This window comes from Macaca nemestrina, chromosome X (assembly GCF_043159975.1).
Source record: "Macaca nemestrina isolate mMacNem1 chromosome X, mMacNem.hap1, whole genome shotgun sequence".
Lineage (NCBI taxonomy): Eukaryota > Metazoa > Chordata > Mammalia > Primates > Cercopithecidae > Macaca > Macaca nemestrina.
This window is the reverse complement of record NC_092145.1, coordinates 30,974,780-30,991,365: the sequence shown is the minus strand read 5'-3', so window position 1 is coordinate 30,991,365 and position 16,586 is coordinate 30,974,780. Positions and strand designations below refer to the sequence as shown.

Genomic DNA, 16,586 nt, shown 5'->3' with positions numbered 1-16,586 from the left:
AAACTAGTGAATTTTAATCGTGAATAATAATTATTATGGTAACAATGGTAATAGTAATGATAATATTTAACATTTATAGGCTACTTACTATATTTCAGGCACTACTCCATGTGCTTTACTTATATTAACTCATTTAATTCTTATAACAATCCTATGCTATAGGTACGATTTTAAGCCTATTTTACAGATGAGGAAATGGAGACCTGAAAAGGTTGCCCAAGGAAACATGCCTAATAAGTGGCAGAGGTCTGTAAAATCCGTGTTAATAACTATTGAACTATACTATCTTGTTTCCATGCCAAGTTGATAGGCCATTGTTTATTCTATTAAAAAAGACAGTCCTTGAAATAACTGAAATATTCCATTTTTACTGATGAAATGAATAAATATATAACTAAGTTAAACAAGTTTCAGAATATATAATAAAAATTTGATATGGGAGTGGCCATAATAATAAATTTAAATAGAAAATTAGTATTAAACATGGTAGAAACCTAAATAAAGGGATTGCTATTACTTGAACTTTTTTATACCAAGGGTTAGGGTTTGTATCTAAAACATTACCTCTCAATATAGTAAAAGTTAATAGAAAATAACCCATAAAAAGTTTAAGCATAATTGAGCGAGACCATTTTAAAGGGACTCTAATGTATTTAAACTTTTTATATTATTCCTTATTTTGAATGATATATTAAAATCATGTTTAAGTTGTAGGACTTTCTCATCCTTTGCCTCCATCCCTTCAGCAGTATTTCTCATTAAGGGTCACTACAAACCAAATAAACACACATGTTGGGTTATCCTGAAATGTCTGAGATAAAAGGCACAGTTTTGATATTATAGGATAATATCGTCCATGTTAAATAGAAGCATTGTTCAAATATATTCAGCTTATGTGATGAAAATATAAAAGAGAGAATCATGAACATCAGCACAGGCTATGATCCTATACGTTTTACAACATCAGTGACCTCCCTACAAAATATAGCCATTTATTTGCTTACCATCCACTGGTCTATGATGTCTACACAATCTCATTATGTGAACTTTTAGATTATTCTCATTTTAGATAAATAGGAATCAACAAAATGTACTTTATTACTTATAAGAAAGTCTAAGTCTCTTTTTATCTTCCACTCAGAATCATATTCATTGTGTCTTAGTTGGTAGATATGCTTCAATTAGGTAACTGGGGTAAACCTGAAAATAATTTACTAGGAATATACCTGGATAGAATTTGTTTTCTACAATGATGTTCTATTCATTCTAGGAATAGTGCTGCCACAAAATGTACACATTTCTTAAGTCAGCTTACATTTTAGACTGCAGAACCACTCAAGAAAGTAAATTAATATTCAGTCACAATAAAATGCCATCCAGAAAAATCAATACAATTTGCTACCAAATGAGGGTGACTTTAATCAGGGTGTCTCAAGAACAACAACATTTTTCCTAAAAGTAGAAAGAGCACCTTATAACTGCTCTCTGCTTTACTTTTCAAGACATAGTAATCACACAATTTTGCAGTCATTTACCTAGTGAAATAAGAATACATTTTTTGGTCACAGTGTAAAAATCTGAATCTTGGGAAGAAATTATATACTGAATTTTCTGATAGCTTCCAAATAACTGGGGCTTTAATGAAATTGCTACCTGAAAATTGCGTAGCAGTATTATTGTTTAACTATACTTTAAGGAGCTATTATAGATTGGTACTTATGACTTCTAATGGGAAAACCATAACAACCTTTTAATTGTAGGGAAAATGGTTAACTACAGTAATTGCAATCAATAAGACTGTGTTAGTAGTATAAATATTTCTTCTCAAAGAGCATTCCTTACTCTCCTCAGCAGTATTTAAGGTTAGGAAGAAAAAAAAAGAAGAAGAAAATCAATTTGTTATAATACTAAGCCTAGGTCCAAATTTGTACATTCCAGAATAGAGAGAAAAACCCCCCATTCCCACCACAAGCAAAACAAGACTTTGATTAAGAAGAAAACTGAGGCATGACAAAAAGGACTTACCAATCACATAGGCTAGTAACAAGGCCAAAGTCACTGTGATTGCAGTGGCGCTCAATGCTGTGCACTTCCAGTTGCAGCACCTGTAAGGTTTGTTAAAGGTAAAGGCAGGTCGGGAAAAGGTGCTTCGAGGAAGAGGCCTGGGAGGGGGCGAGTACACGGTATTGGATGTCAGAGGGTAGTTCTGACTGGCTGCACTGAAGATCGCGGAGGAGCCAGATCCATGTTTGAACAGGAAATGCCTGTGAAAGGGAAACACAAGTTTGAGCTATAAAAACCAAAGCCAGTTGCTACAAGTTACAAAAACACAAACTCCATTAATTTCAAACAATCATGCTATAGCTGAGCTCAAGGGAACTGGATGGGGCTCAGCAACATTTTCATATACCTAAGAGGTAATTCTAAATTGCCCTTGTTATTCTCTTTCTTTTCTTTGTCTTTTTTTGTTTTGTTTTGTTTTTAAATCTAGACCTTTAAGAAACAGGCCTTGTGTTCCCCAATTTGCTGGCTAGTGAGTGCTAACATTCCACATTTGGTGTTACACACTACACCCTTCCCTTTCATTAAATATGATCATCAAGAGTTGATTCAAAACCAGAGATGTATCATTAGGCATTTTGATCATTAGTATGGCCTAGACACCAGTGTTTGAGATTATCCTCACTACTAAACTTTAGAGACTTGCTTCACAGTCATATTTTCATTCAACATCTTATAAAAATTATCAAATATACAGCCAAGTTGAAAGAATTTTATAATAAACAACCATATACTCACTAACTAGATTCCACAGATAGCATTTGACTGAACTCACTTTGTCACATACTTATTCATTTCTCCATTCTTCTCTCCATCTGTCAGTTTTTAGTTTTGTTTTGTTTTTGTTTTTGTTTGTTTGGTTGGTTTTGTTTTGAGATGGAATCTTGCTCTGTCACCAGGATGGAGTGCAGTGGCATGATCTCAGCTCACTGCAACCTCTGCCTCCCAGGTTCAAGCTATTCTCCTGCCTCAGCCTCCCGAGTAGCTGGGACTACAGTGCATGCCACCTCGCCCGGCTAGTTTTTGTATTTTTAGTAGAGATGGGGTTTCACCATGTTGGCCAGGATGGTCTCGATCTCTTGACCTAGTGATCTGCCCGCTTAGCCTCCCAAAGTGCCAGGATTACAGGCATGAGCCGCTGCACCCGGCCAGTTTTTAGTTTTTAAGCATTTTGAAATATGTTGCATACATCAGTATACTTCCCTTCATATATTTTGACTCACATTAGCTAGTTTGATATTTTTACAAATTTTAATGTAAAATTTATGCACAGTAAAATGTGCAGTTTTATGTGCACATTTGCTGAGATTTGATAAATGCTGTCACCTATGTAACCCAAACCCCTATCAAGATGTATAACATTCCCATCAAGCCAAGAAGTTCTCTTCTGTCCTTTCTAGGTAAATCCCTATTTCTATCCCCAGAGAAACCACTATTCTGCATTTTTTTCCCACCAGACATTTGTTTTGCCTCTTGTAGAACTTCATGCAAACAGAGTCATGCTACTGTCATGTTTGAATTACTAAAGAAAGATCGTTGAGTATTCGTGACTATTGTAATATGGGCATTTTGTAAACAGTAGTAATGTATTCACATGGAAGGAGTTGCCAAAAACAAACAAACAAATAAATAAAATTGCATATACTTCTTTTATACTTGTACAACAAATAAATAAAAGTACTTTTATACTTGCTGAGTGCCAAGTGTTGTGCTGAACACTCATTAGTATCTCATTTGCTCTTTACTCATATGATATAGTGTATCCTCATTGTGCCTTTACAGAAATGGAGACCAAAACAGGTTAAACAACTTGCCCAAATTCACCTAGCAAGTGAAGGACAGAGCTAGAATCAGAATCTACGTCACTGGGGTTCCAATATCCTTAATCTTTTTTTTTTTTTTCTTTTTTTGAGACGAAGCCTTGCTCTGTCACCCAGGCTGTAGTGCAGTGGCGCAATCTCACTGCACTCCAGCCTGTAACTTCCAGATATCACTGCACTCCAGCCTGTAACTCCAGCTCACTGTAACTTCCACCTCCCAGGTTCAAGTGATTCTCCTGTATCAGCCTTCCAAGTAGCTGAGACCACAGGCACCTGCCGCCCTGCCTGGCTAATTTTTTGTATTTTAGTAGAGATGGGGTTTCACCATGTTGCCCAGGCTGGTCTTGAACTCCTAAGCTCAGGCAATCTGCCTGCCTCAGCCTCCTAAAGTGCTAGGATTATAGGCATGAGCCACTGTGCCCGGCCAATCATTTTTCATAAACTTTTTTCTTTTCTTTTTTTATCTTTAATTGACATATATAACAATTGTACATATTTAAGGGGGTACATATGAGACAGGAATAATATAGGGTGGTTTCAGGAGAATAAAAAAATTCCAGGCAGCAGTTTCACATGATTAGAGGCTATGGGCTATTAAGACCCTGAAAAACAGGATTTGGACCAAGCTGGCTAAGACTGACTGGACCCAACATGGTGCGGGATTTGACCTAGGTTTCACCTCGGACTTCATTATATCCTCATTAACATACTAAATCACGCAACCCACCAGCACCATGACAGTTCCAGAAATACCCATGTTTGGTGTAAAAATGGGTGGCACCACAGTTCCGATAAATCTTCACCTTTTTACAGGAATTTTCATGAATATTCTACCCCTTGAATAAACAAACCCAAAAAGGTAGCAGCCCCAAACCCCTTTGTGGGTGATTCTCTCTTGAGTACACTTATACTCCCTTTTCTTGAGTGTGTACTCCTCCCTTTGCAATAAATGTCCATACTTTCACTATTTTCCAATTTGTCCTTGAGTTCTTTCTTGCAACAGTGTCAAGAGCCTGGACACCAGCTGTGGTCAAGATCCCACCAGCATTTGGGGACTTGCCCCAGCCTACCAGCATCACATAGTGTTGTTTCAATACATATACACGTAGAGGGAGCAGATCAGGATAATTAACATATTCATCATCTTGACCAAAGTCTTTAATCTTAAGCAGTCCACCGTACTACCTGGGGCAGTAAAATACACTGCTAAATAAAACACATTCGAGTGCTACATTTTAATGTACAACAAAAAATTTCACTAAGCATAAAGCCAATATCACCTTGTACATGTAACGTATGCAGAAATGAATAAATTACTAACATCATTTTAAGACTGACTTCTAGCTTCCATATTTAAGGAACAAAAGCATATGTATTTAAAGGGATAAAAAAACAACCCTACATGAATGTTAATGGAAAATACCCACAATAGAGAATTTTGCTTCAGTATCGTGAGGTTAAAATTTTTTTAAAGGACTGGGTTGCTGAGGGGAGTACAGATTCACAGGTCTTTCTGGAGGACAATTTGGGATTATGTATCAAATGACTTTTAAAATGCCTATTCTTTGATGCAATAATTATGGCTATAGAAATTTTTCTTTAGGAAATGATGTATATGACAATGCATATAAGAAGCCATTCATTGCAGTGTTATTTATAATAGCAAAAAATAAACATTTAAATCCCCAGTAATTGCTATTTCATTAAGTAAATTATTTTATAAACAAATAATATAATACTATACAATCATTACAAATTGTGTGGCAAATGACTGTCTATTCACTGGGAGAAGTGTTTACAGATATTACCAAGCAAAAAAAGGAAGGCTTCAAAAGAGTATGGGCAACATTATTCAATTTTTAAAGGAAAAAAAGTACAAATGTTCACAGGAAAATAATAATTTGTGTTACCTTTGTATGGTAGGGGTATTTTCTGAACTTTTCTGCCTTGAGCTTGTATTGATTTTGTAACTAAGATAAAAAAAAGATTCATGAGTATTAGGGAGTCAAAAACACTTACAGGATAACACCAACCACAGGAATAGTTGGTTCCATTTAAGTTAACATGAGTGCCTAGAAGGGCTGGGCTCCAAGTTAGGCACTTTATCTCCATTATTTTGATCCTTATATGTTTGTGAAGTTGATACTATTATCCTAATCTTCTAGATGACTGAACTGAGACCCAAAGAGCTTTAGTAGGAGTAGAGTGGTGATAATAGTAATTATTATAATAATGTTAGTAAGAGATAACATTTGAGTGATTATTTTTGACAGGCATTGCTCTAAATACTTCACAAAGTATTATATTATTTAATCTTAACAACAACTTTATTACAGTCAATATCTCTATTTTACAGAAGAGATGATCGAAGCACAGAGAGGTTACATCACTTTTCCATGGCCCCACAGCTACTAATTGATTAAACTGAGTTTCAAACCCAGGCAGTCTGGCTGCAGAGCCACTGCTCTTAAACAATACACTATAGCATAGTGTATTGTTTGTGATGGGAATACAGGCCTGTTGAGGCCTAGAATACGTATGCTTTGTGTTGAATTTGGCATGAGGATGATGTTTAATTGAGCCACACTATTACGTTCCTTTTTTTGACTAATAACAAGAATGTGAGAATGATGGCTACAGAATCACAGAGTTGGAAGGGACCCTCAGAAATCATCTAGTAGCCCATCCCTCTCATTTTGACGTTAGGGAAACTGAGGCCAAGAGAATGAAACTTTCTTACTTAAAAATAACATAGCTAGCTAATGGCATGAATGAAACTGGAATCAGGGGCTTCCAAAATAGTGTATTTACATTGCCCCATGCTACCTGACAACCACAGTCTTCACTAGATTAGCATCAGGTTTTAATCATCTGGGTTAACTGACCCGGGCCCAACAAATACTACCTGCTCAAACTACATAATACACATCTATTCTTCTGTATGTCAAACGTTCTTCTAGTAAATTTTAAAGACTGTCTTAACTCTTTTGGATGAATGGGTAAGCATTACAAAGAAACTACCCTTTAGTTGATGAGAACCTAAAAAAGGCACCTAATTTATCCCCAGAATGAAGAAACAATATAAAAATAATAATAAGATGACGCATATTTTAATGAATAAGTGACTCTTAGTTGTACTCTTTTCATTTGATTGTACTGTTACTTTAAGGCTTTTAAATAAATAACCTCCTCCGCACCATAAAAAGATGAATTTCTTTTTTAATATCTGCTTAACTCTCCCAGACTGTTTTATCCCCTTTGACCATTTCATTTACTAGTGAGCAAGAAGTATAGCACTATATAGGCAGCGTAGTGATATAACCTCCCTACCTCCCCACTCCTGCCCTGTGGTTACTTTGGAGGTGACAAAACGTCATATTACGGATTCGATATAGCAACACTCTGAAGTGGTCCTATGGGATAAAGGAGAAACCCAGCAGGATGAGGCACCTTAGTGTTTGGAGACAAAATCTTCAATCTTTTGCATATTTATGAAGGAGAATAATTGGATTTTTGAGACAATGTAAGTGTTCCAATATGTTGGATATTGATTTGGTTTGGTATAATATTAAGAGGTAGAAGGAAGGAAAAAAAAGGCAGAGAATTGTTGGCTATTATGACGGCAATTACAAGCAATAATCAATATCCCTAAGCCCTGTAATTTCATACTGATGTACACCAAAGGATTTCCAAATGCAGTTTCATAAGTAAAATATTACAGCATAATGAATAAATTCAACAGTTGCAGCAGAACAACATTTAAACTAATTTTTATTTGAGTGGAATCCAAATCACGGTTCTCAGCGAGGGTAGATAATAAAATGAGTTCATGTACTAAGGTTCTTGTTTTCTTATTAACAAGCTCAGATTAAGATTCTATGCTGAAAGTTATCTATACTTTGTTGTGCACCATGAAAAAGAGCAATGCAAATGATGTGTTTTGTCATAGGCTTTGCAGTCCATTGTTGGAAAGTCAAACTAGTGCCTAAATGTGTTTTCATAGTCCCTGAAAGAAGCAGGAGCATAAAGACAAATGCTCAGTGCTAGATGTTAGCTATGTGCTCATAAAATCAGATCATCTGTCTAAGCACATTGCTTTTCCCTGGGGACCTGGGGATATACTAAAATGTTGCTATCAATTTCATACAATTGGATTTTTTTCCACAGAGCAAATGATAAAAATGCAGTTCAAGAGTTTATGTGTAAGTAGTACTCTTCTTTACATCTGTTTTAATATTCAAGTTCAAATTTAAAAAGGAAAGGCAAGATATTACCAAAAGGAAATGGGCATATAAAGAAATTGAAAAAAAAAAAAACTTCGAGAATGATGAGACCCAGTGGTGGTAAATGGGAATATAATAAATGCCCCTGTACAGATTTTAAAATCATCTATAAAAAAGGGGAAAATGTGGTCTCTATTTTTAAACCCCTCATACTACATAATTCTGAGGGTATCTGCTAGCACTAAATAATGTGATGTAATGTGGCACTTAAAATTCTATAGGAAATAGACAGAAATCTACGACTTTCTAATACCAGATGTATAAATAACCAATGATTTTTTTCTTTTACATCTTGTAAACATTCTTATGAGACACATATCTAAACCTATATTCCCTTGGCTATAAGCATTTGACTCACTTTTGTACCCAGAAGAAGGAATTCAACTTGCTTCCGGTAAAAGCTGAGATTGGGTTTTTAAAAACAAGAAGACTACAAGTTAATAGGACCAAACCATATTTAGATAGCATAGTAGAATTTAGGTATTTATTTAAAAAAAAAAAATTATAAAATGAATTTTTATTGTGATAAAAAGCATATGGCATAAAATTTAGCATGTTAATTTTCTTTTAGTGTATAGTTCAGTAATGTTAAGTATTATTGACATGGTTATACAATAGATCTCTGGAACTTTTACACCTTGGAAATCTGAAACACTATATTCCCATTAAACAATTATTCTTTCCATTCTCTTCCAAGCAACCACCATTCTGCTATTTGTTTCTATGATTTCGACTACTTTACATACTTCATATAAGGGGAATCATACAGTATTTGTGTTTTTGTGATTTACTTCACTTAACATAATGTTCTCTAAGTTCATCCATATTGTAGCATTTGACAGGATTTCCCTCATTTTTAAGGCCAAATAATACTCTTTTATATGTATATATCATATTTTGTTTATCTAGTCATCCACTGATGGACACTTAGGTTGCTTCCACCTGTTGGCTATTGTGAATAGTGCTTCTGTAAACATAGAAGGTGTACAAATATCTCTTTGAGATCTGCTTTCATTTCTTTTGGATAAATACCTAGAAGTAGGACTGCTGGATCATACAGTAGTTCTATTTTTACTTTTCGGAGGAACTTCCATACTGTTTTCCATAGTGGTTTCTACTTTACAATGCCACCAACCATGTACAAGGGTTCCAATTTCTCCATTTCTTCACCAAAACTTGTAATTTTCTTCTTCTTCTTTTTTTAAAATAGTAACGATTCTAATGGGTGTGAGGTGATATCTCATTGTGGTTTTGATTTGCATGTCTTTGATGAATAGGGATTTTAAACACCTTTTTTTTTTTTTTTTCCTGGAGACAGAGTTTTGTTCTGTCACCCAGACTGGAGTGCAGCGGTACAATCTCGGCTCACTGCAACCTCCGCCTCCCGGGTTCAAGTGATTCTCCTGCTTCAGACTCCTGAGTACCTGGGACTACAGGCACCCGCCACCATGCCCAGTTAATTTTTGTATTTTTAGTAGAGATGGGGTTTCACCATGTTGGCCAGGGTGGTCTTGAACTCCTGACCTCAAGTGATCTGCCCACCTCGGCCTCCCAAAGTGTTGGGATTACAGGCATGAGACACCACACCCACCCTTGAACATCTTTTCATATGCTTTTTGGCATTTGTATATCACCTTTGTATAAATGGCTATTCATACATATTTATTCTCATGCCTCCAAAAAACACAAGAAAATGCCATGCTGGGTCAGCTGCATTTTCTTCTCTAACAAGAATACTTAGTGCTGTTTTGTGGAAAAGAGTCATTACTGGCAAAGATATCAACCTCAGCATCTCTACTAACAACTATATAAAGGAGAATTTCATTTTATTTGTCCTGTAATTCTTTCTTCCAAATACTAAGCCACCTCAGTCCATATATTGCCTCTAAACCTCGGATGCCAAGTTTTGATAAAAAGTCTATGCTCCGTCCACATCATTCATAATTTTAAGAGTTTTTAAATGAATTTCTGGATACCTAAGCTTTAATTTTCCTAGGCTTAAGTCTTCGTTCTATAATATATTCTCAAATAGAAATACTCTCTAGTCTAGATTGCTACTCTCGTGATTTTGCAAATTGGGTAGTGAATAGGTAATGGGTAAGATTTCTTTCTTTGTTTTTTTTTTTTTTTGTTTTTTTTTTTTTGAGATGGAGTTTCGCTCTTGTTACCCAGGCTGGAGTGTAATGGCATGATCTCGGCTCACTGCAACCTCCGCCTCCCAGGTTCAAGCAATTCTCCTCCCTCAGCCTCCCGAGTAGCTGGGATTACAGGCATGTGGCACCATGCCCGGCTAATTTTGTATTTGTGGTGGAGATGGGGTTTCTCCATGTTGGTCAGGCTGTTCTCGAACTCCCAACCTCAGGTGATCTGCCTGCCTCGGCCTCCCAAAGTGCTGGGATTACAGGTGTGAGTCACCATGCCTGGCCGGGAGATCCTTCTTAAACCTTTCGGTGGGTATCATCCCTTCTCCTCTTTTATTCAGAAGCAATATCTGCCCTATCTGGTCAACTGTCTCTGGATTGCATATTCCTTGAGGACAGGCAACAGTCTTAATTTCTAGGTACATTGTCTCTTACTTCGGAGGAACTCGATGAATACACATTGATTTGTATGATGCCTTTGCTTCTTCTAAAAGGGTCTTGAATCACTATGCATAAGAAACAAAGGTTGGGTAGTCTAAGGTAAGTGTTCTATTTGTGGGCAAATATTTCTTGGTTTGTTGAATGTAAAAACAACTATATGTGCTCATTTCATTTTCACATAATCTAAAATAAATAAATCAAAGAAATAGTTGATTCACATTTCATGTCTTCTTGTGAGATGTTTTGGTAATGAAAGAATTACTATTAATAAATATACCAATAATTTAAAGATAATTGCTGTTAATGACAATGGCAACATCATTGTCCATTTACTGAACATCTATTATGTGCCAGATACTCTGCTAAAGCACTTTATGTCCTTTTTCTCTCTCACTGAATCCTCACCATAATCCTATAAGGTAGATGATATTATCTGCATTTCATAGGTGAGGAGGCTGAGCATCAGATAATAGGATTAGATAAATTTCATCAGGTTACACAATTGGTAAAAGAGAGTTGGGAATCAACTTCAGTTTTGTTGATTGCTAGAATGTAAGCTACATGAAAGTAGAAATGCCTATCTTATTTATTACTGTATCTTCAGCACTTAAAATGGTGCATAATAAACAGCAGGCACTCAATAATATTTTAAAATCCATGCCTGAATAATAAAACCCATTTACTTAACAACTGCATACATTAGCCTACGATATCACTCATAATATTAATCATTAAGGTAATATGATCTTCTTAATTCACAAGATCATCTGATATTTCTCTTCTCAAAGATGAATACATATAAACTTCATATTTCACTGAATATGTTCTTATGGAATTTGTTTTCAACTCTTAAAATTACAGCAATGATCAAATGATATCAGGAGGATACATACTTATCATCGTTGTGAAAGTGAGGTAATTGTCATGGCTCCCTGTTTCGAATGTGGGAGACATCAGAAAAGTTTCATGAAGTACTGTACTTGACTTTCCCATGTCAATTAATATAAACATAAATATAAATTAAATATAATTAAATATAAATTCAACATTCTATAACAGGATGTTTAGAGATAAATTGAAACTAGGAGTAAGGGCATAGATACATAAATGATATAGAAAGAATATACTATGTATTTTACAATGTTTGACCAAGTTGCTTTAGTTAACCTCAAAACTAATTAAAATAAATAATTAATGCTTCTCTTCATAATAATGCCCTTTCAAGTCACCCATTCATTCTCCTTCTCCAAGTTAGATCCATGTTCTGTTAACTCAACTTTAATTTAAAATTTGATATTAAAAAACTCTGTATCAGTGGAAGGGTAAATATCAAATTAATATTTTGTATTAATGCAAATGTTCCTGTATTAAAAGGCTCAGGTCAATGTATAAAAATTATTTACTAAGATAAGTAAGCTTATTATATTTTCATTCTATATTTAATACTAATTTAGGTTTTGAGATAATGGTGTGGAAGCTATAATCCTTTCAAACTACAAAATAATGTGGAAAGCTATTGGTAGGTGAGGTTATCAATCCTCTTATAATTTTATACATTTTTCCTATGGAGGGATAATGGAATGCCACCCTATAGTTTTCAGTATTTCATTCCCTAACAGAGACTAATCAATATGGGAACAAACAGGTGACCCAGGAAATATTTGTGACTATACATTTAAAAGTAAATCAGACTCTAAATTTCCTAGGACTTAAAAAAAAAAAACCTTCATTTTGTAAAGAAACTCAATTACATTTACCTTTGCTGAAAGTCAGTTCCCAATTTTACTCAACAGAGAAACTGATGATTTTATAAAATTGATCTTCACCGGTTACTTGGATTATTATTGTTATTTTTTTCTTTATACAGGAGGGGGTAGTGGGCAGAGTATTATACACTTTTATTACCTCTTTTTTTCATCTTCTCCCTCCCTCCCTCCCTCCCTCCCTCCCTCCCTCCCTCCCTCCCTCCCTCCCTCCCTCCCTCCCTCCCTCCCTCCCTCCCTTCCTTCCTTCCTTCCTTCCTTCCTTCCTTCCTTCCTTCCTTCCTTCCTTCCTTCCTTCCTTCCTTCCTTCCTTCCTTCTTCCCTCCCTCCCTCTCTCTCTCTCTCTCTCTCTCTCTCTCTCTCTCTCTCTCTCTCTCCTTTCTTTCTTTCTTTGACGGAGTTTCGCTCTTGTTGCCCAGGCTGGAGTGCAATGGCACGATCTCGGCTCACCGCAACCTCCACCTCCCAGGTTCAAGTGATTCTCCTGCCTCAGACTCCCTTTCATCTTCATTTTCTATAGACATGTATTTTTCTGGTTTATTTTAGGAGCCAGTTGACATGGTATACTTTTCTGTATCATTTATTTTTATTGAGTTATAATGTACATCAATAAGGACATCTTATATAAAAAAAGTTTCAAATTAATTACAAAGGAGTACAAGAAGGACAGAGCCTAAGAGTTTCTCACTAAACACTTCGGGTTGAAAATCTAGATCATCATGCTAATGCAACTTTTGAAGGATCTTGATCAACATTTGGCTTTTATCCACTTTTATTTCTTTGAAAGACTCATTCATACATGTACGTTAAAGGTAAGAATATTTTATAATGTCATAAAATAACATAAGAAATGCCACTGAAATCAGTCCCTTAACCTATCCAGCATAACATTTTTCTTTTCTAAAGAACAAGCTGGCAAAACACATGACTGCCCTTTGAAATAGCCTCAAAATAAAATAGATAGCCAGAGGTACAGACTGCTTCTCACCAACATCCATGTTCTGTTCTCTTTCTGGGCACACAAATTGATTACATTTCCCAACCACCATTTCTGTTAGGTGTGGTCATGTGACTCAGTTCTGGCTAATGAAATGTAAAGTATGAGCAAAAGTGATGTTTGACACTTCAAGGCTTGACCCCTAAAACTACCCACCCATGATCCCCAATCTCCTTCCTCATCCACTGGCTAGAAAAAAGCAGACCCAAATATGGAAGGAGCCTAGTACAATTGTTACAGGTAGATAGGCATGACTGGGGCAGGAGAGGGCTCTCCCTATCACCCACTAGAAATGTCAGTTGATGGTTCAGCAATTATTGCATTGCCTTTCAAAAAGTGACAAATTGGCAGCCGGTGCCAGGGAGAGGTCACATCCTGATAGTCCACACCTGTTAACATCAAAATGTTAATTGAATGTAGGCCCCAAGGAGAAGCAACTTCCTGGACATGCACATTAAGAGACAAAAATAGCGAAGTATGATCTAGGTACACGCCACTGGAAAAGGGAAGAAAGTCTCAGATGGGCATGTGTATAACTCCCTAAACACACTGTGTGTGCTCAATTCCAAATGGTAAGGAACACACTAAGTATGCGGGAAGCCCACCATAAGGGTAGAATCATGGGAAACAGACGAGCCTATAAAGCCCTAGGATCAAAGTTAAACACACCTTTCTTTGCTCTCTTTTCTCCCTTGGACCTTCAGGTGCCCCCTTGAGTCTCCTCCAAGCGAATTTTCCTTTCTTTCCCGTTCTGAAGATTTTTAAAATAAACTTCCACTCCTGATCTGAAACTTGCCTCAGTCTCTTTTTCTACTTTATGCCCCTCAGTTGAATTATTTATTCGGAGGAGGCAGGGACTGAAGCTGCTATGGACCCATATGGATATGCTGCTGGTCAGGGTAACTCAGATCTCTTCCACTGGTAACACATTCATTCCATGGAATATTATGCAGTCAGAAAATCCAAAGAATTGGTAACCACATAAGCATATTAGATACATAGATCATTGTCTCTCAGTACAGAGACCTAGAAGAGGCATCCATGATCCCCCTATGCCCACTCCCCACTGTCTGCAGTCATAGTTAATTGGACCAGAATTGGATAACCAAACTTAGAGGCAATTGTATTCTCTCTTTCTCGCTCAGAAATCTAGACACAGACACACAACTGGGGAAGCCAAGATGCAAGGTCATGTTGAGCCAGAGCTAGGTTACAATATCATAGGGGAACAGAGAAAGAAATCCCATCTAGAGTGAAGCTTGAGAATGGAGCATATCTCTAGAGAGAAGCAGAGATGAGACATCATCTGGTCGCAGAAAGAAATAGAATGATGGAGAGAGTTTCATCTTTCATTAGGCCTAGCTATACTCACTGTGCTTTTCTTTCACTGTGAGATTACTCTGCACCTTAAAAAACACCTTTAAAAAATTTAATTTAGTTTTACAGGTTTTCTGCTCCCAGTAACTAGATAATTCTCTATGTTGAGCAAGAAACAGATTTCATGTATATAGTACAACCACAATTATGTGCTGTCCCCTCCCACACAAAACCAGAAGCAAAATACAACCCCAAATCCCCATTTCACAGACATCTGATCTAGAAGAAAACAAAAGGAAATCTTAATAGTAAGTATCTTTGGATGATGGAAGTTGTAGTTATTTTTTTTGGTGATTGTCCATGTCCTTTCTATTTTTGAAATGAAGGTGTACTACTTTTATAAGGTCCGTCATGACCTGGCCTCTGCAGGCCAGTCAGCCTCACTACTGCTATTGTCTCCAATGCCCCCTATACTTCTCGTCATCCTATGTTATGTGCATCTCCAGATGGGCCATTTTCTTTCAGACTTCTGCGTCCTTGTAAGCTTTTTGCAAAGAACAATATCAGAAGAGCTAAGAAATGCTCCCAAATAGTGCAGGTCTAAAGTAAGGCAGGAAACAGAGGATAAAAAGTGAACATAGGGAGAATGAAGAGTATAAGAGAAGAGAAAGGAATAGAGTAAGAAAGGAAATCTTACAGATAGATATGGCTATCTTTGCAAGGTTAGAGGATCATTTGTTAGTTGCTTCAGGGGTCATTCTGCCCTCCTTTGTTATAGGTTGTTTAGTTTTGATCTAAATAAATAGCCAGCAATGACACACTATTTTTCCATCTTTATGTATTACCAGAAAACAAGTCAATTAAGTATAGTACAAACTGGGTATATATTCAATGTGTCAAAAATATAATTCTCTTGCTTAAGACTCTCACATAGAAATGCAGGATATGACAAGTTAATTGGGGATAAAATTATATGACAAGTTGCCATTGTATTAAAAGTAAAGCAATGTGGAGAGGCTTACATTTAAATGGATGTAGTTTAATGGTTTCTATCCCAAACTATAAACTGGAGAATTGTCTAAACCTCTAAAAAAGGCCTTGGAAGAAAGGAATAGGAGGAGTGAAAGATGGGAAGGGAAAAAAGGAATTAAGAGTTTGCAGAGTGGTTTGAGTAAAAAGTGAGCCAGCAACAATAGATTTTGTCTTTCCAGTACCAGGACTAAGTTGGGAAACATCAATGGAAAAGAATGTTTCTCAAACTGGCTACAAAAAGAGTGTTCCTCAACAGGGGACCAACTGGTCCATGGGGAATATTTGGCAATGTCAGGAGACATTTTTGGTTATCACAACTTGGGGAAGGGTACTGCTAGCATCTAGTGGGTAGAGGTCAGATACGCTGCTAAACATCCTGACAGTCCACCTCCTCAAGACATATGTAACAAGAAATTATTCAGCCCAAAATATCAATAGTGGTGAAGTTGAGAATCATTTGTCTAAAACTCTTCATCCAATTGGAACGTGAAATTTTGAAGTATTCTACATCTCTACAGGAGAAAATCTGTCACTCTGTAATAACTCCCAGAGGAAGATTTTCATGCCAGGCACTCCTGATCTTATCTTCCTCCCCAAGCTCACAGCTGTTCCTCCTTGACTCTCTAGTTGCACTTCGATTGGTCTATTATCCAAACAAATACCCCGAATCCTAGGGCCAGAGAGCATATACAACTCACTGATAATTGCCTCAAACATTTACCCTTGCTGAA

The 16,586-nt window shown here is 36.4% G+C and overlaps 1 protein-coding gene across 5 annotated transcripts in view; it reads right to left on the bottom strand.

Annotated features, from left to right (window-relative positions):
* Positions 1-16,586, bottom strand: part of LOC105468440 (teneurin transmembrane protein 1) — an 839,487-nt gene that overhangs the window by 326,515 nt on the left and 496,386 nt on the right. For all 5 annotated transcript variants that reach the window (XM_071089007.1, XM_071089006.1, XM_024788669.2 and 2 more), the window contains one exon: positions 2,026-2,264. In XM_071089007.1, the coding sequence (XP_070945108.1) occupies positions 2,026-2,264 (239 nt within the window). The remainder of the gene's footprint in view (positions 1-2,025; positions 2,265-16,586) is intronic.